This window comes from Thunnus maccoyii, chromosome 16 (assembly GCF_910596095.1).
Source record: "Thunnus maccoyii chromosome 16, fThuMac1.1, whole genome shotgun sequence".
Taxonomy (NCBI): Eukaryota; Metazoa; Chordata; class Actinopteri; order Scombriformes; family Scombridae; genus Thunnus; species Thunnus maccoyii.
Window position 1 is genome coordinate 19,301,670 of NC_056548.1, and position 25,760 is coordinate 19,327,429.

A 25,760-nucleotide genomic window follows, 5' to 3' on the forward strand; every position below is an offset into this window, starting at 1 on the left:
ACCTGACCTTAGGTAGATGTAACAGAAGCTATAACATGTTTGTTTTTTTTTTTAATGGCTCCTAGAATGAAGCAGAGACTAGTGGCAAACAATCTCAGGAGAATTTGTCATTCACCTTTACGTTGTCCCTTGGAATCAAACTACACACACATCCACATCCGCGCACACACACATACATACATACATACATACGCACACACACACACACACACACACACACACACACTAGTGACCCAGTGCAGTAAAACATTTACAGGCAATGCACTACAAGATATATTCATATCTATATATTTCTTTTAGACTATTTACAAGAGAGAAAAAGGCAGCCCTTTTTGAGAAAATATAAAGATTTCAACTTTTCTCTTTTTTGTGAAGCACTGATTTTGATGCAGAACTCCTGTGTCGCTGAGCCCGAGCATCAGTTCTGCACGCAGACACGAAACAAAACAAACAATCCTATTCGACATGCACATAACCCTCGAGCATACACACGGACATACACACTACATGGCCAACAACCACATATTCATACAAATACACAAGCAAACTGCAGTGTTCTACAAAATCTGAACACGGTTCTAGTTGCAGCAGGGAAATAAAAAAAAAAGATTTAAGTGTTAAACACAATTAATGGCATGACGGAAAACAAAAAACTATGTCTGCTAACATAACACAGAATTTTGAAACAAAAGTGACAATTTTCTCCCACAATCCTCTGGGAAATGGCTCAGAGTCCTCATTGTGGTCCAGCAGCAGTAGAGCGGTCGTCTCCTCGTGCCCGTGACAACAGCTGTCCAATCATCTTCCTCTCTTTTCTGCACAAACGTGCAGCTCTTCCTCATCTCTGCAGCCATGTCTGTGGTCCCCTCTGCCAGCCAGCTAGCCCAGCACATCCATCCACCCAGCAGGCTACTTCTCCTCTGGTGTTCGCGTCAGTGTGCAAGTGCTCCTTTGCACCTGGAGGACGAATGTGGGGGAGGAGGAGACAACAAAAAAGAAAAGTCTTTGTGTCTAAGTTCTCTTATTGGGTTCTAGCTGGCTGGGCCATGGGTCAAAGGGCAGTCAGACCAAAATTACAACGGCAATACATCATGCCGCTCGAGTCCAACCAGCTGTCTGAAATAGGGTCATAACGCTGGACAGTGTTCAGGTAGGATGACCCGGAGTGACCTCCCACCACGTAGAGGTAGTTGTCCACAATGGCAGAGCCCACACCTGCAAGACAAACATCACAGTCATGTGACCAATTACAAGCTTCACTAACTGTTTTCTACATGCAATACCAACAATAGGTTCAAATAACAGAGTCAAAATATGTCAGTGATTATTAGATTGTCACTGTTAAATTATTGAATAGATTAAAATTATTAACTGACAACACAGGAGATGAGGGGCTTGTGGTGTCAACTTTCCATAAATGCACTGTGGTTTGGGTGTAGTACTGGATTAAATCACTAGGTGGGGCCTCTGATTAATGAGATAAGAGTTACAGATGTGTGTCCTAACTGTCTCTAAGGACTGCACACACGGAATAAACTGTTCTCCATAGATGAAAATATAATTGCTTCATGCTGTTCACTGTGCCAGTGAGCTAGCTAACTCCCCAGTTGGAATTTATCGTGACTCCTCCAATATATAAAACAAACAATGGAAACTTCAACAAGTTGTTTGACAAGCTGCCCATTTGACTAGCTATCCTGAGCATGGATGGAGTATAAGATAAGTTATTTATACTACAGCACAATATACAAATTATTATACAGAACCATTAAATAAAGCCTGAGTTGGCAGAATAATATTAAGAGACTGATTATTCACTGCTCAAGTGTCTGATGTACTTGGATTTCACGACGATTAAGGGCCACATCAGTAGTTTAAATACACCATGATTATGGAATAACGTGTGCTGCCATCATTTTTTACATAACTAACCAACTAAGGTTTGTTTACACATCCAATAAGTAATTAAGGAAATTTCTTGAAATTGCATCCCTACTATAGAATCTGCATACACAGGCAACTTCCACCTTCTGAAGTCCCCATGTGCAACTTTTAAGTGATTATAGCCTTTTGTCTTTCAAATTACTCTGATGACAATGGTTTTTGTTTGTAGAAAAATTGATGATCTAAGTGAAAGCTGTAGTATTGGTCGCCGTCAGCCCCTCATTCTCAAAGAGTAATCAGCCTGCATTGCTGTCTGCACTACAGTACCTTTTTGGATACAACCACCAAAGATTGCCAGTGTCAAAATTTTAAACCCTACCAATAGGGGCTTTAATAAAAATTTTAAAAATCACATAATTTCCAGGCACAATGTAAACTCACCAGTGCGCGGTTCGTTCATCGGTCGGCAGGCAGTCCACTGGTTCTGATGTGGGTCGTACCTCTCAATGCTGGAGAGGTGAGAAACTCCGTTGTGTCCGCCCACCACAAATATGAAGCCGAGCATGACGCCGACTCCAAAGTTGATCCTCTTATCTGCCATGGGGGCTACCATTTCCCAGGCATCCTTGCTGGGGTCGTACCGCTCCACACTGTGTAGAACAGATGCAGCATAATTAACATGAACGCATAAAAGTTAACAAGACTTAAGAGTTTACAGCCATGCTAGCGGCTCTGTGAGGCTGTACTTAAGACACAGCAATGCTTTGTGCTAAATCCTAACATGCTGCTGTTATCTTAGACTATGTTCATCAATTAGTGTGTTAGTATGGTAACATTTGCTAATTAGCAATAAAGAAAAAGTACAGCCAAGGTTGATGGGAATGTCATTAGTTATATTATTTAGTTATAAATCAAAGTATTGAACAAATTTAAATGTTGATCTGATGATGGTGCTAGATTAAGTTAAGGAGTCACCAAAGTTATAACAATTCATCCTGAGGGAGACGTGTGTGCCAAATATCATGATTATCTATTCAGCAGATGTTGAGACGTTCACTCTAAACCACAAATGTGAACCTCATGGTGACATACAGGAAAATTAAGGGGATCACCAAAGACATTAGGATTCCTACTTTGGGGACCATGAATGTCTGTACAAAATTGTATGCCAATCCATCAAATAATTGTTGAGATGTTCCAAAGTGGTGGACAAACCGACAGGCCAACACTGCCATCCATAAAAAATGTTCTCAGTCAACACTGGTTGTACAAAATCCTGAGATTTGTTGATTTGTTGATTTATGTTTGATTCTGAAACGGCTTGTGACTGATCTCAGATGTCCTTGAATGCACCAACGAGAGTTTTTCAAATAGTTCCTTCTCACAACTCCATAACCACATGCCAAAAAACCATGTCCGTATTCTAAGTCATCGATTTTGCAGTCAGAGAATGAATATATATCATATGGATATACATGATAATTGAGCAGCTACCTTACTGCTGCCAAACTAAAAAGTTTGGGAGGTAATGAAGTACTGCGGTCTGTTTACTACCAGTTTAATACTAAAGTACTTTAAACTGCAATCCCTTTGCGAACCTCCAGCTTCACACTACATTCGAATTCAAGCCTCTAAAAGTAGATTTTTATAATGTACTGCTGGAATAAACTGAAACCAATGTCTGTCTGGAGAATTTCAGAAGTAATGTTAAGTGTATTCAACTTGTATACAACATGCAAAACCATCTGTGTGCTCCTTCAACATATCAATTTCAGGGATAGAAAACCTGCTGTGAAATGGGTCAAATGAAACCCCTAACAGTCACTGGAAAACCAGCAATTTGTTTTGCAGCACGCAAGGACAAATGAGCCATAAGCCATTGGGGAGGAGGGGAGGGGGGGAGAAATCAGTCCCTGAAGATTCTCTGTCCAAACACATTCTCCTGAGGGGTTTCGGGAGTCAAGGAAACAAGCAACAGAGACGCTGCTCTCTAGAGATCCACAGCAACAACAGAGGTCTAACCAGCAGCACACAGGCTCTACGAAACTTCAGCTAGCACTTCTGTTATGACTCCTCTTCACTCATTAACAGGCCCTTGGCCATTTTCTCAGCAACATTTGACATCCTTCACTTGATTGCCAGTTCTATTAAATAACTAACAGAACCTTGAGAGACACGGCCTGGTTAGGAGGTCTGAAGGGCTAGAAGCTTTTCACTGGGATATCAAAGACTTTTTCTTTTTTTTTTTTTTTTTTTTTAAAAAAAAAAAAAAGGTGTGGTAGAGCACCACAACCTTATGTTACTGATGTCAAATGTCATCTGTAGGAACAAAGAAAGGTTAGGTGCATGTTTTGATCCTATGTGGCTTTCTGCAGTCTTCACATTATAGAGAAACATCAGAGGGAGTGGTTACAGGTGAAGTAAAAGTGGAGTACTATAACATACATGGACAAATAAACAGACCAGCTACAGAGGAGGTATATGAATGAACAGTGAGTAGTTAATTATCAGGTCATAAACTGAACAGCATACAATATTTACTGTATGTTTGAGATGCATGTTTTCACTATTTTATAAATTACACACACACACACACACACACACACACACACACACACATTAGAAGTGTCAAATTATGTCCTTCAAGTTTTGGCACTTTCATATAAGGCTATTAGTATCTTAGATATATAAGTAATGGAAAAATTACCCATCCTTAATTTTGAGCACCTCATATTATAAAAACCCACTAGCAGATAACATACTAGATACTAGATAAAACAATTCAGTGGTAGTACCTGTTCATATGGGCTGGGCCATAGCCTCCAATAGCGTACACCATGCCATCCAGCACAGCGGTGGCAAAGCAACTGCGGGACTTTGTCATGGGTGCCACAGGCTGCCACTCCTTCAACTTGGGGACGTATTTCTCCACCGACTGGAGGTAATACTGGCCGTCATAGCCTCCCAGGGCGTACAGCTCTCCAGCCAAGACCACCACGCCAAGTGTGCTGCGGCACTCTGCCATACGCTCCACCGAGGACCAGGTGTTGCTTTCGGGGTCCCAGCTTTCCACTGTGCTCTCGTGTCTCCTATAGCTAATGCCCTGTCTCATGTGTGTAGCGATGCCTCCCACCACATACACCTTGTGGTCTAGCACTGCCACTCCAAACTCATATCTGGGTACACTGAGCGGGGCCAGTCCTATCCATGAATCTGTCTGAGGGAAATACATTTCCATGCTGCAAGAGAAAGAGGAATGATACCCAATAAGTCTGTTTGTTTTTAAATACAGAACATGAAGAAGACAAAGACAATACAGAAGTTTTGAGTGTTGCTTTAAACTATTATCTACATAATTTTGGCATTACCTTTCTAATGTGGCAAACAGTCCAGCCTTGCCTCCTACTGCAAGCAGCACCTTCGGGGCACACCTGGGCCGTGCAGACAACACAGTCTGATAGGAGAGCCGGTGTTCAGGCATAAAATGATATTTCAGGGCCTCATTGAGCAGGTGCTTGCACGCGTGGTCATCTCGTATAAGGTGGTTGGCTTCATATAGGCGAGTGAGAAATTTGACGCTGAGGAGTGGAAGGCGCACACAGTGCAGCAGCTGAGCTAGATGCTGCTGTCTCTCAGTTACATCATATTTGATCCATGATTCCAGGGCGTAAAATACAGTCTCCTCTGTGACCACCTTAAGGCAGTCATTGGACACAATTTCATCCAACTCGGCCCTTGTCAGTTCAAAAAACTCCTCTGTCTGACAAACTTCCTCAAAGTTCTCACAGATGAACTTAGTTGCAGCCAGGCACAGATCATGACAGCCATATGTCTCTGCAAAGCGGGAGATGCCTATACAGTTCCCAGCATCCAGCTGGCTCTCTAAGAAGGAGCAGCACTCCTTAAGTACTAGCTTGACCTGGAGTAAGTTGGCAGCAGGTAGCAGAGATTCCACTGTTTCCTGGGAAATAAACACTGTGCCCGTGTAGGCATACTCAACGATGGCCTAGAAGAGAAAAAGTAATGTCATATAAACAAAAACTGTGGTACAGCAGTTAATGGGTGCACTTAATGTCTGCTGGCTCCATGCCTTACCTGCAAGGCAGTCTCGTCGATGCACTGGAATTCAACCTCAGAGGTCTCCTTTTCTGACAGGTTACCTGTGAACATGGCCTTGAAGTATGGACTGATGCTGGCCAGCACTACTTTGTGGGCATGGATCTTGGCATCACCCACACGAAGGACAATGTCACATAGTTCGTGATCCTGCCGCAAGAGCTGGAGGCCTTGCAGCAGCTGCTCAGAGTGAGGCCGTGTGAGACTGGCAAACATATAGGACTGGTCCTGCTGGTCCATCTGAGAGCAAGAATACACAGATCAGTGCCATGTTGACATTTTGTAAAGGCTGCAGCATCAGTCAAAGTCTCTTATTAACTGACATGTGACCAACAACCAATGGAAATACTGTAAATCGAGGAAATAAACGACCTGTCATCTCTACCCTGAGACAACAAGCCTGTAAAGTAAACTAAACACACAGTAGGTCTATGCAACATTACGTAAACACAGGAAGCGTACGGAAATATGCCTGGGCAGTAGTAGTGGGTTAAAAGCTATTTTGGTGTTAATCCAGCAATTATGCAGAGCCGTTCTGTTAGCAGTCTACAACAAGGCAAGCTACAGAATCATGATCTTCTTAATCCACTGCTAACGCTGCATAAAGTTAACCAACCGTACCAGCTACAAAGCATACACATTTTTAGGTTAGCCTCAAGCTGATTGCCCGACTGCTGCGGCGCGGCGGTGCTTTATGACATTCACTCACAATAGCAGTAATTGTTAGTTTGTTGACAGGGGCCTCGGATTGATTTGTGAACGGAGGACATGGCCAGATCAAAAACTCGCTAGCTACCTCTTTAGCTTCACATCAGCAGATAGCTACTGTGCTAGCTAGCACACTGCAATACCCACCAGCAGCTTGCATTTTGCATAAACATCCTCTCCACTGATGAACCTATTAACATTTACATCTGTTTTAACGTACATGACACCGTTGTATCGTCAAACAATCGTTCGTTTCCAGCAAATACTCACCACCTATTTCTGTGTCATTGCACTGCAGTCAAGCGCAGGTTAGCTGCTAAAAATAAACACGGTTACTGTGGCTAGCTGCATCATTGATTGATATACAGTAACATGGCTGACAGGTACAAAACGTGACGTTATAGCTGGCTTTCAGATAACATATTTATATCTTTAAACGTGGAAAACAAACCTGTAACTTATAGTCCGTCCGATGCGCCGCTGTAATGACCAATTTTGCAGTGGCCGAGTTCAGCGGAGACGAGTGGGAACCCCGGACGACTATCAGGAAAACAACCTACTGCCAACCAACCCAGCCACAAAGCTACAGATGAGCTCTTATAAGCACAGAGCCAGCACGAGCCAGCAGAGCAGCACACCCACGTCCGCTGTCGTCAAAGTAAAAGGGTTTTCACAACTATTTACTAGGAAGAGTCAGAGTCTGATTTATTCGCCAAGTAGCAAGTACAAGGAATTCAATGCTGACCAGATGTCAACAGAGAAAAAAGCAATAAACATGAACATTAAACAATAACCATAAAAACAAATATAACAGTGCAAGACAGAGAGGGGCAGTAATTTACAAAGGTTTTGTGTAGAGGGGGTGGACATTTGCATGCATGTTGACATGATTAAAAAAAACTGTGTGCAAAAAAAGATTATATAAATAGAAGTATAAAGACTATGTTCATGCATATTGACATGATAAAAAACTACAAAAAAAACTGTGTGCTAAAAAGCAGAAATTTAAATAAAGTTTACATTTGAGTGTAAATAAACTGTGTGTGTGTATATATTAACAGAATATATATATATATATATATATATATATATATATATATATATATATAATGCCTTAGCAATGAAAAAATATCTAGATGCATCTACACAGTGCAGGACAGACAAAGACACAGTATACGCAATATGAATTTGAATGAGATATGGAGGTGAAGTGGTTTACAGTCTTTTAATGTCCTTGTTAAAGATGGCTCTTGCCTGGGGAAAGAAGCTGTGAAGGTAGCGGGTGGTCCTGGATCTGGGGGCCCTCAGTCTGAGTCAGTCAGAAGAGTCATGCCACATTCATGTCAATAAGCAAAATGCAAATGATAGTGAACTTCGCCAGTATTTTTAGACCAAATAAAAACATTGCCCTGTAGATCTTTGGGATAATAACAAAGTACATGCACCACAGTATTGTGGAATAAGTGGTGTAATGTTGTATACAACATTCTGAAAGATCAAATTAAAACTAAAAATACCTATATGAATCCTTATTTATATATCACTTGCATAAAACAAATGAATACATCTTACTCTTATCAATAGTTGATTACAGTGGTGGAGTATTCAGATTATTTTATCAAGTAAAGCAATACAACAAGGTAAACATACCCCAGAACAAATAAAATCCTGCATGAACTACTTAGCTTCAGTAAAAGTGCAAAAGTAAAATCAGCAAAATATATAGGTCAGGATTTTTTTGTCTGTCTCACTATGTGCTATATTAAGATGGACTCTTCTGTATTTCTCTATTTTTCTGTGTGTGTGTGACAGAGATTTATTGGCCCATGCAATGTTATATTTTGCATTAAATTATTACTAATGTATTAATGTGTAGCCAGAATTTTACTGTAGCTTGTCCAGATGGAGCTAATTTTAACAAATGTATATACTATTGGGTTTAACCATTAACGGCATACATAATATTTTATAGACTCATCACAAAGATTTGTATGCACAATCGTAATCTGCAAAGTATGTAGTAAAAAACAACAACAACAAAACAATATTTGCTTCTGAAATGCAGTTTAATAATAGTATACAGTTGCATAAATTGAAAGTACAGTAGTAAATACAGTATTAGAGTTAATGTACTTCATTTTTACCACTGGTTTATTAAGTAATTTTACGGTTAAATGCTTTTTAGCATGAAAAACAAATAATATAAATCTGAGCCTCATTTGTGTTGTACAGCCAACCCATGGGTGCAACCCTGGATAGAATGATATAAATCATCGGGCAGTGACCTATGTTTTTTAGTTAAAGTCCCCCTCCACTCAAAAATATTTTCTTCTTCTTGTTCCTACACTTGAATATTTTAGCTTCACTGTGCAGATTATGTCTATGCAGAGTTTGACTCTAAAAGGCTGTTTTCACATTCATCTACTGAAAGTGGAATATTTCTCTGTGTTCATTAAAAAAAAAGATTTTAAAGGACCAGTGTGTAGGATTTAGTGGCATCTAGTGGTGGGTTGCAGACTGCAATCAACTGAATACCCCTCCTCTTCCAAGCGTGTAGGAGAACCAAGTGGGTAGCTCACAGTCTTAAAAGTGAAGCCAATGCAGAAATGCCTTAAACCTGCATTCTTTCTAAAGGCCAACAACGTCGACTCCACTGCATGCAAAAAGAAGTCCAATTGTATGGAAGTGTATGAGAAAATGACCCTACTTCTCACTTGATTTATTATCTCAGTAAATGATCCTCTAATGAGTGTATGGTTTCAATCATTTGTTTCAACTCTTCCTCAATACAGCATGATGTTCATTTTGTAAATTATGGTCCCATTTACAGTAAAATAGACAATAGTACTAACCAAGCTAGCAGCTAGCGCTAGGGTCAGCTCCACCCTCTCGTCCAAATATGGTCACTTCACATGAAAGGCCCTCTCTACAGCCAGTGTTTGGTTTGTCCGTTCTGGGCTACTATAGCAACATGGTGGTGCAACATGGCAGCCTCTGTGGAAGAGGACCCACTCCCTATGTCAATATAAAGGGCTCATTCTAAGCTAAAAAACAATTCTTATTTTCAGATGATTATACACTAATTAAAAAATACACATGAGTATTATATTCCATTTCTGCCAATATTTCTACCAATATAGCCCCCTAAATCTTACACACTGGTCCTTTAAGGGGCGAGTCTAACAAGCATGATTTGTGACACCACAAATAGTTTGGAAACCAATCCTGATCCAATATTCAATTTACACAAGTGTGATGTGGAAGCTTGAAGCTTCCAATGCACAAACACTGAGAATGGACTTTACACTGAAGTAGGAGACATCTTGTGTCCAGCAGTTAAACGTCTAAAATAAAATATATATGCATATTTATAGATTCTGGAATTTTTAATGAGAGAGAAGGAGGAGATGTAGTTTCAAGGACAATTTAACTTTTTTGTGGAAAAACCGTATCAGACAAATTATTATTCAAAGTAGAGTATTTTATCCATCTTAAAACATGTCTGGAGGGTCTCTTTAAATATTAATAACGTATATGACTAGAACATAGCAGCTATATACAATATACAATACTAAAATATATTTGAGCAAATATTGACTTTTCTACATTAGAAACCCCAAAAAGCATTATGAACTAACAGAAAACTATGTATTTTGACTGATATTCATGCTATTTATGATATTTTATACATGTGGGGAGTTCTAACCCAGACTACAGTGCATAAATGGAACATGATATGCATGTTACATGTAGTTTAAAGCGTGTTATATGATAATTCGTCCACATTGTCTCCTTTACTTTCCCTCAGTCAGCAGCTCTATGATGATGATGATGCCGCCTGCAGAAGCCTGGAACTCGCGTCACCATGGAAGCGCTCCTCAGTTTGCGACATGTATTCGCCATTTTGCTGCCTCGGTGTGTGTGTGTGTGTATATGTCTGTGTTTGTGTGGGCGCCTCTCGATGTGAATACCTCTGTAGCGCCCAAACATTCAACACTCCAGACACCAGCTAAAACAACCAGGAAAAATGTCTGCACTCGGAGAATAGCAACTGCCGCAGAATGACATGGAAACTTGGACGACGTTAACATTAGATAGACTCGACGAGCGTCGCCGAAGAGGACCAGGGGGAATGAAAGGTCTATTTTCTTGCTGTTTTTCCAACTTTGCTAGCCCAGTCAGCCAACACTAACCACTAACACAATTAGCAGAGTTAGCTTAGCAACGTTTAAACGATGATAGCTGCTCAAGGTTCTATGTAGCTAGGTTAACCAATTAGGCTTCTTAACGGTAACCAGTAGCAAGGGATTGATTGTAAGCCCTTTGCAGGCATTATACTATCGTATAACTGGCTAAGACTGTAACCAACATTTATGACAGTTATTTAATAGAAAGTAATGTTACATTAGCAGGGAATAACGTACAGTAGTAGAGGTTATCTGAATCGTACTGGAGATAACTGGAGTGGCAGAGAGCCACAAGTGGTTGAGTATCTATAGGCTCCATTATAAGGTAAGTTCATGGTGATTTATCATGATGTTGGGGAACAGATGAGTGCGTTTACATGCACACTGGTATCCTGGTTATGTTTTGCGCATGTAAACAGCTTATTCCGAATTCAGAAACCTGGATAAGTCCTTATCCCGGTTTTGCGAAACCTGGAAATAACTACTATTTCCGATAGAAACCAGGATACTGTGGCATGTAAACACCATATCCAGGTTTCGGAACCACTTCATAGTGACTGAGATGGTGAGAAATCAAGACACATACAGGCAGACGATCAGAAACCTGGGTACTATTACGATCATGTATACAGGGATATGAATAACCATGTTTAATGTTCCATGTAAACGCCATATCTAGAATATAATCAAAAACAGGATAAGGCTCAAAACCAGGATACTATGCACATGTAAGCGCACTCAACAAGAGACTCTCTCAGTTAAAATATGTAATGTTATGTGATTCATTGCTGTAACATGTTTACATACATTGTTACTGAAGCTGTCTTTTTGCTCCTCACTATGTTCATTCTGCTTCACTGTAAGCAAACGGGAATACTAAATCCTGTATCTACTGTTAATTTTCTGTCTTTTGCATTCACAGTCTGACTAACAGGAGAGTGGTTCTCCATCACCAACCCACTCAGGATGAAAGCACATAGGAAAGAAGAGGAATATTATTGTCCTCACTGGATTGTGTTTGCTTTTTTGAATTCTCAAATTTGACCACATCCATAAGACCATCAATAATGATACTTGGATTAATCTCCCAGGAGTTACACCAGCAGCTTCTGGACCTGAAGAATTACCAGAATCGCACAAATGGGGTGGAAGAGCTCAAACACATCCTCTCAGAAGTGGACATGAAATCAGTCCCATCTGACAGTATTGAAGAGTTCATAAATTTTCTTCCCCGACTTCTGGATGACAGTAATTTTAAAGTCTTGTATGGTACCTTACAAGTTTTAAACTTACTTATTCAGAAGTTAGATACAAGTGCAGACAAATATATCAAACAGATAGTCTTAGTGGCTCTCAAGGCCCTTGGGGACACTCGCACCGTCACCAGGAATGAATATATGAACGTGTTTCGACAGATCATGAAAACTGTTTCTCCGCAACAAGTATTAGATCTTGTCATCGGCAATTTGAAACACAAGAATTCCAGGGTTCGGGAAGATGTCCTTAACATTATTATTGCAGCTATGCTCACTCATCCAAGGAAAGATTTCAACATCCCCAAGCTTTGTTTTGAGGTTGCACCATATCTGACAGACAGCAAAAAGAAGGTCCGCCATGCCGCTCTTGAGCTGTTTGCTGTTTTTGACTATTGCCTTGACACGGGGAAAAAACAGCCTCTAATGAAAGCTGTAGACATGGTTGAACTCAATGAAGATGCAGAGGGTCTTATGGGAGCTGTACAGGCGAGACGAGCAAGGCACGTCCTACCAAAACTCTCCTCTGAGGGGATAGTGGAGTATGGCCTGGTGGTGCCCAAACCAGGGCAGAGGTGCTCCCCACAGTATGGTTCTGGAGCTGATCTGGACTGGGTGATGAATGGAGGACGGATTAGCAGCGCTAGGAGCCACAGAACTGAACCAGACTGCGAGCGCTTGTATGGCTATGGCAGTTTAGGCTCCCTCACTGATGACCCCCCACTTCAAAGGAGGATTGTCAGTGCAGGTAAAGGGAAGAACAAACTACCCTGGGAGATGTCAAGCTTCCCATCCACTGAAAATGACCAGCAACGCAGAACCCCCAATGGAAAGTACTCTAAACAGGTGGGGCCCATCACCACTGTTAACTTGCTATATTCTCACTTATCTCTCATGCCAATTATGCCATTTGGGAACATTCCTGGATTCAATATATGTTTTCACCAGCTTTATGATTCTCAGTCAAAGTAAGACATACAGCTTAGAGGGATACTCTGGGAAAGGTTAGATTACCCGAAAGAACTGATGGAAATTTTGTCCTTTTTGTTGTCATTGATCAACATTAATGAAGCAGCTATTGACTCAACAAGCTGTGTTCTCCTTTTTGTTTGAAAGGGCATCTAAAAATATTCTTTGAAATCCAAAGCAATTAGCACTTAATCAGTCAATTGTTAACTGCCTGCGCAGAGGTTCTAGGAGCACCAGTGTTTTTCTCATTGACTTTGAAATTGCCGTGCATCTCGGTGGCGAGGCGGTTATGTTGATTTGCCCCCAATCACTCAGCAAGTGCAGTCATTGCAAAGAGAATGGAAGGAGTGGTTATGTGAAGTTGCGCTTGCTTTCTCTGCTTCCTTTTACTCTTGCTCAGTCCCCATTGAAATGATAAAGCTCAACCTCAGTAAGAATTCATTCATTTGAATAAATCTGGAGTCTTGACAATTTGCCATTTTAGACCTGCAGGTTGAACAGGCTGAGTCACACCCGAAGGCACCAGTCCACAGAGACAACAGAGGCACCTTCCTTTGAGACAGTTTTGGGGGAGTGGGAACCTAAATATAGCTATATCTCACATGCTGCAGTATGGAAGGAGTGCAGCAGAGAGGATCAGTTGTCCCAGAAGCCCTGTTCACACCAAGCATTAACATGTGTCTTGGATGATTCGATAACAGCTCAGTGTGTCAGTTCACACCTGGCATTAGAATGTGTCTCCAGATGCGTCTGAGTGACCGCTTGTGATCGTATATCACTTCCCCGCTCAAAATGCAAATAAGCACGTAGGCTACATCATTTCCGTTTGCAAAGACCAAATGTGTTCTTTTTTTTCTTTTGTACTGACTCTTCAGCCCAAATGGAAATCATTTGGGCCTCGCTCGGGAGAGACACAGCAGCTAACGTTTCTCTGTTATTTGTATAGGGATAGGAAAGATTGTCACTAAATGAGAATAGCTGATCCATCTTAAAAGTCAGTCCACCTTTAAGGAAGGGAGCGAGTGGGTGTATGACGGTGAGGCTGGCGACCTTAAGGTCGAGTCACAAGTTTTTTACATTTTAATGCCCGGTGTGAACAGGTTCTTACACATCTTATTACACAGAGTTCAATGATGTCCTCTTCAGTCAACCAGTGTCTTGTGTGCATGATGCAGCCCATAATGCTTGATAACTTTTTATTTATTTATTTATTTATTTATTTTACATTATTTGAAATTAATCTGTATCTTTTGGCAGAGTAACTCTGTGCTAGGTTGTGTCACTGAAATATACGGCTCTTGAATCATAAAAAAAGAGAAGGATAGATGAATAACATTGCAGAACACTCAGGGATCACTGACACTATTCCTGGAAGAAATAGAGTAGGTGACTCATTTTCTTGAACAGTGACACTTTGGCTGCAAGGATAAGCTTTTGCTGTCATGAGAATTAGCTTTGTATTTAAACGTCGGGTAAACGTACCACTTTGTAGGGTTAAAGGATGCAATGTGGAACATGTACTATATTATACTTAATCAGCTAACACCCTAGAATAATTAAAATGAAGCTACTGTCAGCCTTGTTCTAATAATGTGCATGGATTGTGATGAGTGGCTTTGTTTCAGGAGGTATTAATTGACCATATTTTGTTCTGGGAACTATTACCCAGCTTAGAGGCTTCCATTTGAAAACCTTCTGTTTACAGCAGTGTCTGTCTCCCAGCAACCCCATTACCACACAGCACACTTATTGTAGGGGGCGTGAAACATAATTGCTAATATCACAGGGTTATGCTTGTAAAACATGGCTTATTTACAACTCTAGTGTTGATTGCAATCACACCGAGTGCTCCGCAGTGAGTGTTGATCAGATTGGAGACAGTGGGAATAACCTCAGCCTAAGACTCTCTCAGAGGTTGAGATGTTAGCACTGATCCAAAAATCTCTCGTTACTCTCTCTGTACTTCATGTATTTATCTTAGACTAAGGTTTCACAGGTTGCACTGTGACAGTAAGACTTTAATGAGAACAGTAGACGTCATGCACATTAAGTTAAGTCTGTTTACAGTAGCAGAACTGCCATCCAAAGGCCAGTTTCTCTTGTCTGAGCTATTCAAATATCTGGTTTGTTTCATGTTAGGTATTTGAACATCATCCTTTATTGTTGCTATTGAATTAAATAATTTTCTGTCTACTTGTAGGTGGCCCATGAGGATTTCCTTCCCCTGTCCAGGAAGCTGAGTCCAGAGACCTACGTACCCAGTTTTAGTAAGTGTCAATACTTTGCTTCTCCGATACTCACATAAATTCCATATGAGGTGACAAGTACAGTTGAATGGTTGCCACGGTCAACTTACGCTGAACTCAAATTAGAGCAGCTTTAAATTGGATTAGCATGCTGAGTCAAAGGAGTCACAGTGCCACATGTCACCAGAAGCCCTGAGAGATGAGCAAGGTTGAAAGGTTACATGGCAGATGAGTGTCATACCAGTCTCACAACATGCCGGAAGAAACCGTTACACCATACCACCATACTCCACTCACCAAATGTTTAGTTATCTAAATTCTAGCCTGCTGGTGTGAATACTCACAGACATTTGTCCCCACACTCTTTAAGATTTTACCTGGCATTGTTGTTCTCGCATCTGTTAAGTTACAATGAGTAAGACAGCAGCATGCATCTTACAACATATCTTGACAGTTTCCTTTTTTCTCAAGTTATTTGTTCAGTGCCTAAATGAATGTATTTGCAAGGCTTTGTTAAGGCTTTAAGAATTTGATTGTTAAGATTAAGATTTTACTAGTAAATACAAATAAATATTGCATGCTCTCCATGGAGCAACTTTTCCCCAAGTGCATTTAGTAAACAGATTCAGTCCATGCCTCATTAAAGGCTAATTGTGAGAGAAATGTCCTGCCCTAAAGAGAAAAAGAAGGTGAATACCTATGGCAAGACGTCTTTGCTATTATCCAGCTTCAATAGAGAAATGTGCAGTGTTACTGTTGCTGTAACTATAGAAAGGGGTCGTAGGTTTATAGCTGCCTGTCAGTGCAGTCAAGTAAAAAATCACCTGTGAGGAGCTGGTTCAAACTGACTTCAGCTGCAATTTATTTACCATCACGTCCAAGACCTGGGAAGAGTAGAACTGACCACAAGGAGATTTTTTTTCAACATTTAAAAATTAATTTTCTGTTATATTAACATATTAAGTACAAACTCTGAATTACATTAATTCCTTAATTCATTGGAACAGTCTATAGTGCAGAGTTTGTTCTCTTTTGTCATTAAATGTGTTGTAACAGTGGTCTGATAATTTTATCCAGCCATTGCACCATACAGATTATTTAACCACTGGCGGGTTGTGTTACTGCCATGTTAGTTGACTATTGTGCAACCCTGTTAACATTGCAAAAATATACTTTTCATCTAGGTTCTGCAGAGCCACAGAAGCCACAATCTTCCACTAGGAGGGAGTCCCCTGCACGCATCAGAAGAAGTGGAAGCCTCAACTTAGACCCTGACATCTTTAAAACCACCAACTTCACTGACTCAGAAAATGGTAAGGAGTTATCACCTCAAAATGATTTGCTAATTTTTCAAAAATCATAAAAAGTGTAGTCTGGATGTTTTTACATGTATGTGAAAATTGTATTGACAGTTGATTTGTGAACACTTTGTCTCACAGTGGCATCCAAGGGACGTGTGCTCCAAAGGAACCCCAGTGTTGAGCGCACGTTTTCTCTCCCCTCTAACCCCACTACACCCGGCTCCTTCCTACTGCCCTCCTACCCACTTGCTACACTCCCGGGAGGCATGCTTACTCCAACACTGTCCCGCCGTCATGCCGACTCTTCCCTCTCTATGTCGAACACCTGGCCCAACAAGAAAGAGAACAGTCCTCATCAGAGAGACACCAGCCCCTGGAGAGACACAGCAGGCACAGCAAAGGGTAATCTAGTAGAAAGATGTCAGTATATGTGAAAGGTTGTCAGCTGGATGTGAAAATGTTGTTGTGTTTTGTGTCATCAGTTTTTCTTTCTTTCTTCCTTGCCCTACCCCCTCCAGGAGACCTCTCTAGCAGATGCTCTCCCAGGCCTCTTCGCGCCTCCCTTGTGAGTTCTTCTTCCACTTCGTCATTCCGTCGGGCTCTGAGCAGCACCAGGGCAACCCTCTCTATCTCACCAGTCATCCCTCCAGCAGAACAGGCCCAGTCTCATAACGGCCAGAGGTCTAATGCTCCAGGCAGCCCTCAGAACCAGCAGCTAGAAAGGGACTTTCATCTAGACCCTGTTAGCATCAATTCAATGCAAGATCCTCAAGAGGAGGATCCTCTGGACATGCAGGAGGTCAGCAAACTGCCTGTAATTTTGTTTATCATCAATACTGTAATGAGGGTTTTATCTGCTAGTCCAGGGTATCACAATCCTCTTTATGCTCATATGTGCCAATATGTGTCTTGCTTACAGATGCTGAACTCACTGCGCTCATTGCGCAACAGTGCTGCCAAGAAGAGGGCCAAAGTGAGCCTTAGCAGTTCAGACCCAGACAGCCCTGACTCAGCTGTGAAGTTAGACCTGGGTCTGGACTCACCATCACACACGTCTCCCATGCCTACTAGTTCAGCCAGTGAGAGTGGTCTTTTCAGTCTGAGCTCAGTTGCCAACTCTAGCTTCAATGGCATCAAAACCAGGTAAAGGATCCGTTACTTTTGGACTCATTAGTTAAATTTGCTTATGTTTCATTTGTAACGAGGACCACCATATGTTGGGGCATTAGTCAACAAAAGCCTGATATATTTCAGTCAGAGTAAATGTTATAACAGACCTGGTGCCAATGTTGAGCAGTGGTAACCATCCGGTGTTTAATAACGATGTGTTGAACAGTGCTAGGCAGTTTTCCAGGATAATTTCTCACTTGTCACATCTGTCAACAGTCCCGGAAACTCTACCTCTTCAAGAATGAAGCCTCGCATTGCAAGAAATCCTTCTGCAAAACTGAGATCTTCTGTGTCCATTGACTTCAGCAGCCTTCAAGGTATAAAAAGGATCAAAAAGTCTTGGCTGTTGTGTTGTATTGGTTTGCATCTAATTCTCATTTTTGTTTTTGCTCTGTAAAGGATTATCTCAGAGAAACGAACTTTCACCTGAGGTGGGTGTTGTGGGACAGAGAGTCACTTACTCCAACGGAACAATCAAAACTGAGGAAGAGACCATAGGACCCTCCCCTCCGTTGGTCAAACCAGCTTTCCGGGAATCAGTCAGAGCTCTGAAACCTGCCAAAGGTAAGCCAGTGATAACATCAAACAGAACAAGGCTTTCTCCTGGATTCATCTTGTGATTATGTTTTTTGTGCTTAAATAATTAAATCAGTCCTTTCCTTTGACCTTTAGGATCTCAGAGCCACAACAGCAGGAACTCACCAGCCATGGACATGCCTGAAGGCGTCATTGGAAGAGGTCAGTGTGGTCATAAGTCATTATTTAGTTATCCAATAATTTGCTCTGTGGCTGAACTAGTATTTTAGCTCAGTGTTGTTTTACAACAGACTGAAAGGCAAAGCTTCCCAATGTCCTGTTTGAGTTTCAAAGAAACACTACAAAATACAGTTTGTAATAACCCTCATTTAGTAATGGTCTTGAATATAAATACATTCTTTCCTTCATGATCACAGTTAAATTGCACTGTTAAAATTTTAAGCAGACCTTATTACTAATTCATTCAGCAGTTGAGACAGTATGGTGTCCACCTCTCTGGTCATACATTTAAATTATCTGCAAACACCACCCTCATGTTTCATAGGCATGTTTGAAACTGCAGTGTCCTCCAGTCGTCCAGGAGTGGCCTTGTCACTTGAGCAGGGTGATTCAGTGGCCAAACCTCCTACTGATCCCTCAGGAGGCATCTACAGCCATGCTCTCTCTGCCAGTCACCCAGACAGTGATGACAGCCCTCGTCCAGATGAGGTTAAGGTTAGTCACACTTTGTCCAATGGTAAATCATAGCACATGATAGAAAGTTTCCAGTTACCAAGTACCACTTGGTGTGTTTTCTACTGATGCATGTGCAGGAGAGGGTGAAGAACACAAGGTTTAGCCGGGATAAGATGCGGCTGCAGCGCCTGGATCAGTCGGAGGGGCAGCTTGGTCACGGGGACAACACACGAGACAAGATTCGCCACCGTGTGAGACAGATGTTATCAGATTCACCTACAGAGGAGAACAGCATGTTAATCATCAAAGGCAAGAGGCGTTTTGCATAAATTCATTTCATCATAACGTGGAGTTTCAAGTTCGAATTGTAGCCAGTTTTACTGTTGGTTGGAAATAAGCTATTCCAAGGATCCTCTTTGCCCCTTATGATAAAATAAATACATATCTTACCACCCTTTATATTTAACAAATGCAGTACATTTTTGTGGCTCAATACACATAATAGTTATTTATAATAGTTATTCATATGTGAAATGTTCAGACAATCAATAGCAAAAGAAAAAATGTTTTCAGTTTAGAAAAATGTTTAAATTTGTCTTTATTTACTGTATTTGTATTTATGTATTTTGTTTTTTGTCATAGTCTTTAAAGTGTCATAGTGTTTGTTTCTCTGCTGTAGATCTGCATCTGAACGGCAACACACTGACTTCCACCAAAGCAGACCCTCCCTCTGACGAGTCGCCTATCAGCCCCACCAGTCCTGTCAGCCCACCTGGCCCCCAAAGCCCCATCAAGTGCTTCACTCCGCCCCACCAGCCAAGCCCCCCTACGGTGCCCCCCAACCCCAAAAACATGTCCCGTCTTAGGAGGGCTCCTAGCCTCAGCAGGACCCGACCCTCACTGTCCCACAGCTCAGGTCAGTGGATCTGAAAGCCCAATGTTTCATCTTTGTGCACAAAATGTCAAGCTTAATTTTCTACTTTTTAAACAACCAAAGCGTGTTCATGTCACTGTATCATTATTATGTTGCTCTGTGTCTTGAATATTTAGCAATATTCCACTGCATTATAAATAGATGACCCACAGTTTTAACAAGTCTTTGTTTATAGAAATAGAAAATGTTGGAACATTAATTAGACTGTCAAAGCCATCAGAGCATGGCTGAATAAGATGTTTGCTTTGGATAATGTGCAACAATGCTTTGTTTTGACAACCTGCTGTTAATGCACCGCTGCCCACACACACTGCTTGTTTTCAGACGGATAGAGATGTAACATGAGACTGAATCTGTGTGTCTGTGTGTTGTGTGGTATCTGACGGGCCATTTAGATGAGCTGTCTCCTGGCGCTACAGGCCACAAGAAAAATCTCTCTGAGCCTCCGGAGCTATGTCCTTTTTCCAAGCCTGAGCTGGCACTGACACAGAGTTTCAACCTGCTGAGCTCAGAGGACTGGTGAGAAACATTTGCAATGTTACAGTACCCCAGTTTCACTGCTTCAGAGGAGAATAGTTTTGATCCTCATATTGATAACTCAAATCCAAGGGTCCCACAGAGGTTAATAGAATGTAGAACAAGAAAAAAATAATTAACTAATTACCAACCTTGTTTTTTTGTAAAGGGAGAAGAAGATCGAAGGTCTGACGTTCCTACGTTCTCTGGCCCACTACCACTCAGACACACTCCAGGGCAGGCTTCATGATGTCTGTCTGTCTCTCATTCAAGAGGTAGCTATTCTTGTTGTATAACCTGCCCACATCACTTTTGACACGTATTACTCTCTCTGAAATTGAACTGCTTCTTTTCTGGTTTACATATTGATATCTGATTTTGCAGAACAATTTCATTTGTCAGTGTCTTGCATTTATGCGGTGCCTTGACTTCAAAGTGCATGTGTAAACTCCTTACTGTTTTTGTTTGTTTATCTTTAATGCTGTGTCTTTAATCTACTGTATATGTCCAATGTTCTGTTGTCCACTCGCATCAAAAATGTCTTTCTTATTCAGGTGAAGAACCTGCGGTCAGGTGTGTCCAGGGTTGCAGTGTGTACACTGGGTGACCTGTACAGCCACCTGCAGAGGGCAATGGACCAGGAGCTGGAGGGGACAGTGAAAGCCTTACTGCAGAAGGCTGGGGAGACTAACGCCTTTATTAGGCAGGATGTTGATGCAGCACTGGACTGCATGGTACAGCACTGTACCCCCACTCGTGGAATCAATGCTCTACTCTCCGGGGGACTCAGGTCAGTATGCACTGGCCACATTCACACACAGTAAAGGGCTGTTTCACTAAACTTAGAATCTATCTATCTTGCACACTATCCTAAAATGGAATCGTTAAACATTTTTAATCTTTAATTTCTGAATTGGTTTTCCCTCTGCTGTTAGTCATCTCAATGCAGTGGTGAGGAAGTGCACCGCCCAGCATCTGGCCAATCTGGTGGAGAAGGTTGGTGCTGCCCGTCTCCTTTCTGGAGGTAAAGATCTCACTGACAGAATCTTACCTGCAGTCACCAAGCTTGCGCAAGACTCCTCACAGGAAGCCAGGTATGTAGAGGGATTTCAGTTATGTTTTTACAAATCTTGTATGCACAGATTTAATCTAAGTGTTCGTGTTTTGCACAAATTAAGAACTTCAGATTCATTAATATTTTCTGAATAGCAAAATGTTCAACAACATTTATGAGAAGTTGGATCCACAAATTGGTACCATGAAATCTGTATTACTAGCCCATTAAAAATATATATAAAACACAGATGATTCCACTAGATTTTGTGCTTTAAACATTTCCCATCGGTCCAGATTAAAAGAAAAATAGCCAAGAGATTTGCTTGATATGAGAATACGTCATAAAATACACAAGGGACATACTGGTAGCTTAGTGGTTAAGACGCATACCACATAAACCAACTAACCAACTTTAGTACAATGCAATACAACAGTATAACCCAACATTCTGCATATAACAAACCTTTATTTAGTTTGTTCTAGTTGATATGTGTCTCACCATAACTGACATTAATATTAAAAACGTTAAATAAAATAGGGCTGTGGTCTCCTGGTCGATTAGTTGGTCGATAGGCTCTTGTCCGACAAAATTCTCATTGGTCAAATAACTGCCGTGTTACTTTCATAAGGAGAAAAGTGCTACATCAATAGCTTTCCAGGATTAATCCATTATTTCCTGCAGCAGGAGGGACAGACTAACAAATTACCTGAAAATGGGGGTGTATTCAAAACACCCCCGTTGTTTTCACAACTTTGAGCTCGCCCAACCTAATGGAGACTGCTAGGTCTAACTGTACCCAATGTTTACTAAGCGTTTACTGAATCAGTATTTCTCCTATAATTATAACAACAAGAACTCCCGCCAGGCCAAAAAAATATTTTTTTAATGTAAAAAATAACGCCAAATATCCATTCATTCGGAAATCAATAGTGTTTGGGAGTGTCTGTGCAGCGCTGTTCCGTTACGTGAGTCTACCTCCGTGTCGTTGCCTGGGAAACTATTGGTAGCGTAACTCTAAGGAATACGGCATTGCGTAGTATGTTTGCGTAGCGAGCGAGAAAGAGTGAGCGGTAGATGAGTGATGCAAGCTGAGCAGATGAAAAGGTTAGCAGTAAGTTGTCTGTCTGACAGTAAATGTACAGTACAGACTTCAGTGTAACAGTTTATAAATGCTTATTATGTACGATTTCAGTTGACCCAAGATTTTCTTTGGTTGACTACAGCTCTAAAAGAAAAAAACAAAAATGATTGTCTTGCTTTACTAAATGCTGCTTATGGCCTGCAAATCCAAAAACAACAATACTGCAGACAAACAATAATTCACAAAGACTGTTGATACTGGCACTCAGGTTGTATATTCTTACACTGGTTCAACCCATAGGTACTACGGGCGTCGAATGCTGCTGTCCCTGTCGTCCCACCCAGACTTTGACAAGATCCTGGAAAAATATATCCCCACCAAAGACCTGCCAACTGTCAGAGACACTGTCTTCACTCTCAAGACAAAGGTTCAGTCTTTGCTACTGCATGTGAATACAATGTTGGTGTTTTTGCTAGAGGTCAAACACTGTCATCTTACCTCGAGATTGTGGGTGATTTTAGGGTCTTGGTGAGATGCCCCAAGACACCCAATCAGCCAGAGGCAGACGCTCCCTTCCAGGCAGTGGCACAGTCAGGGCCTCGTCTCTCACCAGAGAGCCACTCAACCAGACCAACAGGTGGGTGTAATTATCAACCAGTACGGCAGAGAGACCTGTAAACACTGAATTCAGCCTCAGTAGTAGAGGTGTAGCTTACATAAACTGCATAAATATATATGGAAAGTAAGTTACTAATATTTAACTGACAGGTTTATAAAGATATAACATTTAATTTGCTTCATCTACAGGGAGACCAATAGCCATTACAGCTGTAGATCTCAGACACAGAGTATTGCAGACAAGACCGAATACATCAAGCAGATCTCAGGTCTACTGGGTTCAAAGGACTTCAGAGAGAGGATCAAGGGAATCGACCAGCTAGTGACTGACTGCCAGCACAACCCCAACATGGTCATCAATAGTATATTCCCAGTTAGTAGAAATTTTATTCTAATTACATCAATATTTTTATGTACCTTTTATCATGGTTCTTAATTTTAATCATAAAAATCACCAGGAAAACATCACTAAACTGTCTCTCTTCCACCTTTTACCCTTTTTTCTTCTCTCTCTGCTCTCCCTTCTTTCAGGTGTTTGATGCTTTCAAGTCAAGGCTGCAGGAATCCAACAGCAAGGTCAATCTGTATGCCCTCGAGTCTCTACAGAAAATCATCCACTTGATGAAGGAAAACTTGTCCCAAGTGGTCAACATCCTTGTCCCAGCGATTGTGGACAATCACCTCAACTCCAAGAACAACGCCATCTACTCTGCTGCTATTGGAGCTATTAATGCACTGATCTTAAATCTTGGTACTCATTTCCAGAATTCAGAACTTTTGATACAGGTGAAATTTGATGCTTGGTCTGATTTGAGAAATTGTATTTGACTTTTTCTTTGTTTTCTTTCCTTGGCAGATAACATACTCCTTCTCCAGCCTTTCTGCGCCAAGGCTCAGTTTTTAAGCGGCAAAGCAAAGGTGGATCTTATTGAAAAGGTTGCAGGTATGTCTGTTGTAATCATTCTGAAACATGTAGCAAGTTTAAGCCTCAGCTTTTGAACTGGTTTGTATATCTGACCACCTCTTATCAATTCTCACTTTTTATATCCAGATCTCGTGACAGAGCTCTACCCTCGCAAGCCCCAGATGGTGGAGCAGAAAGTGCTGCCCTTGCTGTGGCACCTCCTTGGCACCTCTACCCACAGTGGGACCATTCATGGCCGGGGCGGCAGCGTGCGCGGCGCTACCGCCAACCTGTGCCAAGCCCTTTATGTCCAGATGGGTCCCAGCCTGACTGAGTTTGCTGCCTCCCAACCTGCCAATGTCCACAAAGGTTTAAATGAGGTCCTGAGGACTTTGTCCTAAAGGTAAAGCAGAATCCAAACACTACCAAATGTTGGAAGAGAAGAAAGAGCATTGACACAACACTGACCTTACTTGAAGACAGAGATGTTCTACATTTCTTACAGTGCCTGCACTTTTATATCAATAAAGAGAAAGTCCTTAAAGATTAGGAGCTCTTATTCTTATCTCAGTGAGATTTCCTCTGGTACAAAGCATGGACAATTGTAACATACTGACATCAGGTCTTACACGTACTCAACCTGCTCTCTTTGCACTTTGAAAAGGTAGCTCATTATCATGATAGACGTCATGAGTTTTACATTTTACCATCATATGATTGTCATCCCTTTTTTTTCATAATCTAAACATGTACTGTAGACAAATCAGAAACACTATTGCAGAATGTAAAATTGAAATGCACAAAAAGAAGGAAGAAGACAGGGATCTGAAAGGTGTATATTTTTGCTGTTTCATCATATGTGATGTGATATTTTTAAGATGTCTTATGTAGTTGTTTTAAAAGGTTTGTGAATTGAGATTAACAAGAATAGTACAAAATAATTTTGTACAGCTCAAATGTGTATTTGCACAGTATTAGCTTGGTCTGTAATCGTATGCTGTATGATGGTACAGTTAATTTATCTATTGTGTAATGGTTTGAAATCCTGTTAATGATGTGCTGAGTTTTCTTTTTTTTTTTTTTTTCTTTTTTGCATGACCAAAATTTACTGGCGGGATCAAAATTGTTTATATTTTTGTTAAGGAGATATATATCTATCTATGTACACTGATGCCTAGATCAAGGTTGGTTTCGAAAGGAAAAGGAGTTCAGCTTTACTCCTGGGGTTGCCTGAGAAACAGTGAAGGCCCAGATCGATGATTCTGTCTCAGTATAGTGCCAGTCTTCAAGTAGCCTTTTAACTCACCTATTGTTAAATTATATTGAACTTGTTTGTGAACAAGAGCAAAGACAGACTGATATATATTAAAGTGTTTTATTTCTGTAAAACTAACTTGTGTGTGTGCCTCTTTCAAAATTTAGTGGAACTGTGATGGAGGGAGTTTTGTCCTTTAATGAAATTCAGCAGCATATTTTATTGAACTTCCTTAAAACACATATTTCAAACTCCATGCAGCCAATTTTAAAGCAAGCTTTCTGCTAAAAAGCTCTGATGATTCCATCGGTTTTTCAGACTTTCCAGAGCCACAGAAGACATTATACAA

General features: G+C 41.0%; 2 protein-coding genes across 3 annotated transcripts; one reads left to right on the forward strand and one right to left on the reverse strand.

Annotated features, from left to right (window-relative positions):
• Window positions 1-272: 272 nt before the first annotated feature.
• Window positions 273-7,354, reverse strand: LOC121914057 (kelch-like protein 28). 2 transcript variants are annotated; one of them, XM_042437027.1, is made up of 7 exons: window positions 7,160-7,354; window positions 6,979-7,024; window positions 5,980-6,240; window positions 5,253-5,890; window positions 4,680-5,123; window positions 2,326-2,534; window positions 273-1,215 (listed from the first exon to the last, which is right to left on the reverse strand). In XM_042437027.1, exons 3-7 carry the CDS (start codon window positions 6,238-6,240, stop codon window positions 1,052-1,054), a joined length of 1,716 nt encoding a protein of 571 aa, XP_042292961.1. In that variant the 5' UTR covers window positions 6,979-7,024; window positions 7,160-7,354; the 3' UTR covers window positions 273-1,051. The 2 variants fall into 2 exon arrangements, with proteins under 2 accessions (XP_042292961.1, XP_042292960.1); XM_042437026.1 differs by lacking the exon at window positions 6,979-7,024 and having other exon boundaries at window positions 7,160-7,353.
• Window positions 7,355-10,496: 3,142 nt separating this feature from the next.
• LOC121880818 (TOG array regulator of axonemal microtubules protein 1) lies at window positions 10,497-25,549 on the forward strand. Its single transcript, XM_042388355.1, has 23 exons — window positions 10,497-10,847; window positions 11,818-12,994; window positions 15,318-15,384; window positions 16,548-16,676; window positions 16,803-17,066; window positions 17,183-17,463; window positions 17,584-17,807; window positions 18,051-18,151; window positions 18,234-18,398; window positions 18,507-18,572; window positions 18,916-19,085; window positions 19,184-19,355; window positions 19,726-19,962; window positions 20,376-20,499; window positions 20,666-20,771; window positions 21,051-21,286; window positions 21,432-21,590; window positions 22,935-23,061; window positions 23,156-23,271; window positions 23,442-23,625; window positions 23,784-24,003; window positions 24,109-24,195; window positions 24,304-25,549. The coding sequence occupies exons 2-23, from the start codon at window positions 11,963-11,965 to the stop codon at window positions 24,555-24,557; spliced, it is 4,521 nt and encodes a 1,506-aa protein (XP_042244289.1). The 5' UTR covers window positions 10,497-10,847; window positions 11,818-11,962; the 3' UTR covers window positions 24,558-25,549.
• The last annotated feature ends 211 nt before the right edge of the window (window positions 25,550-25,760 follow it).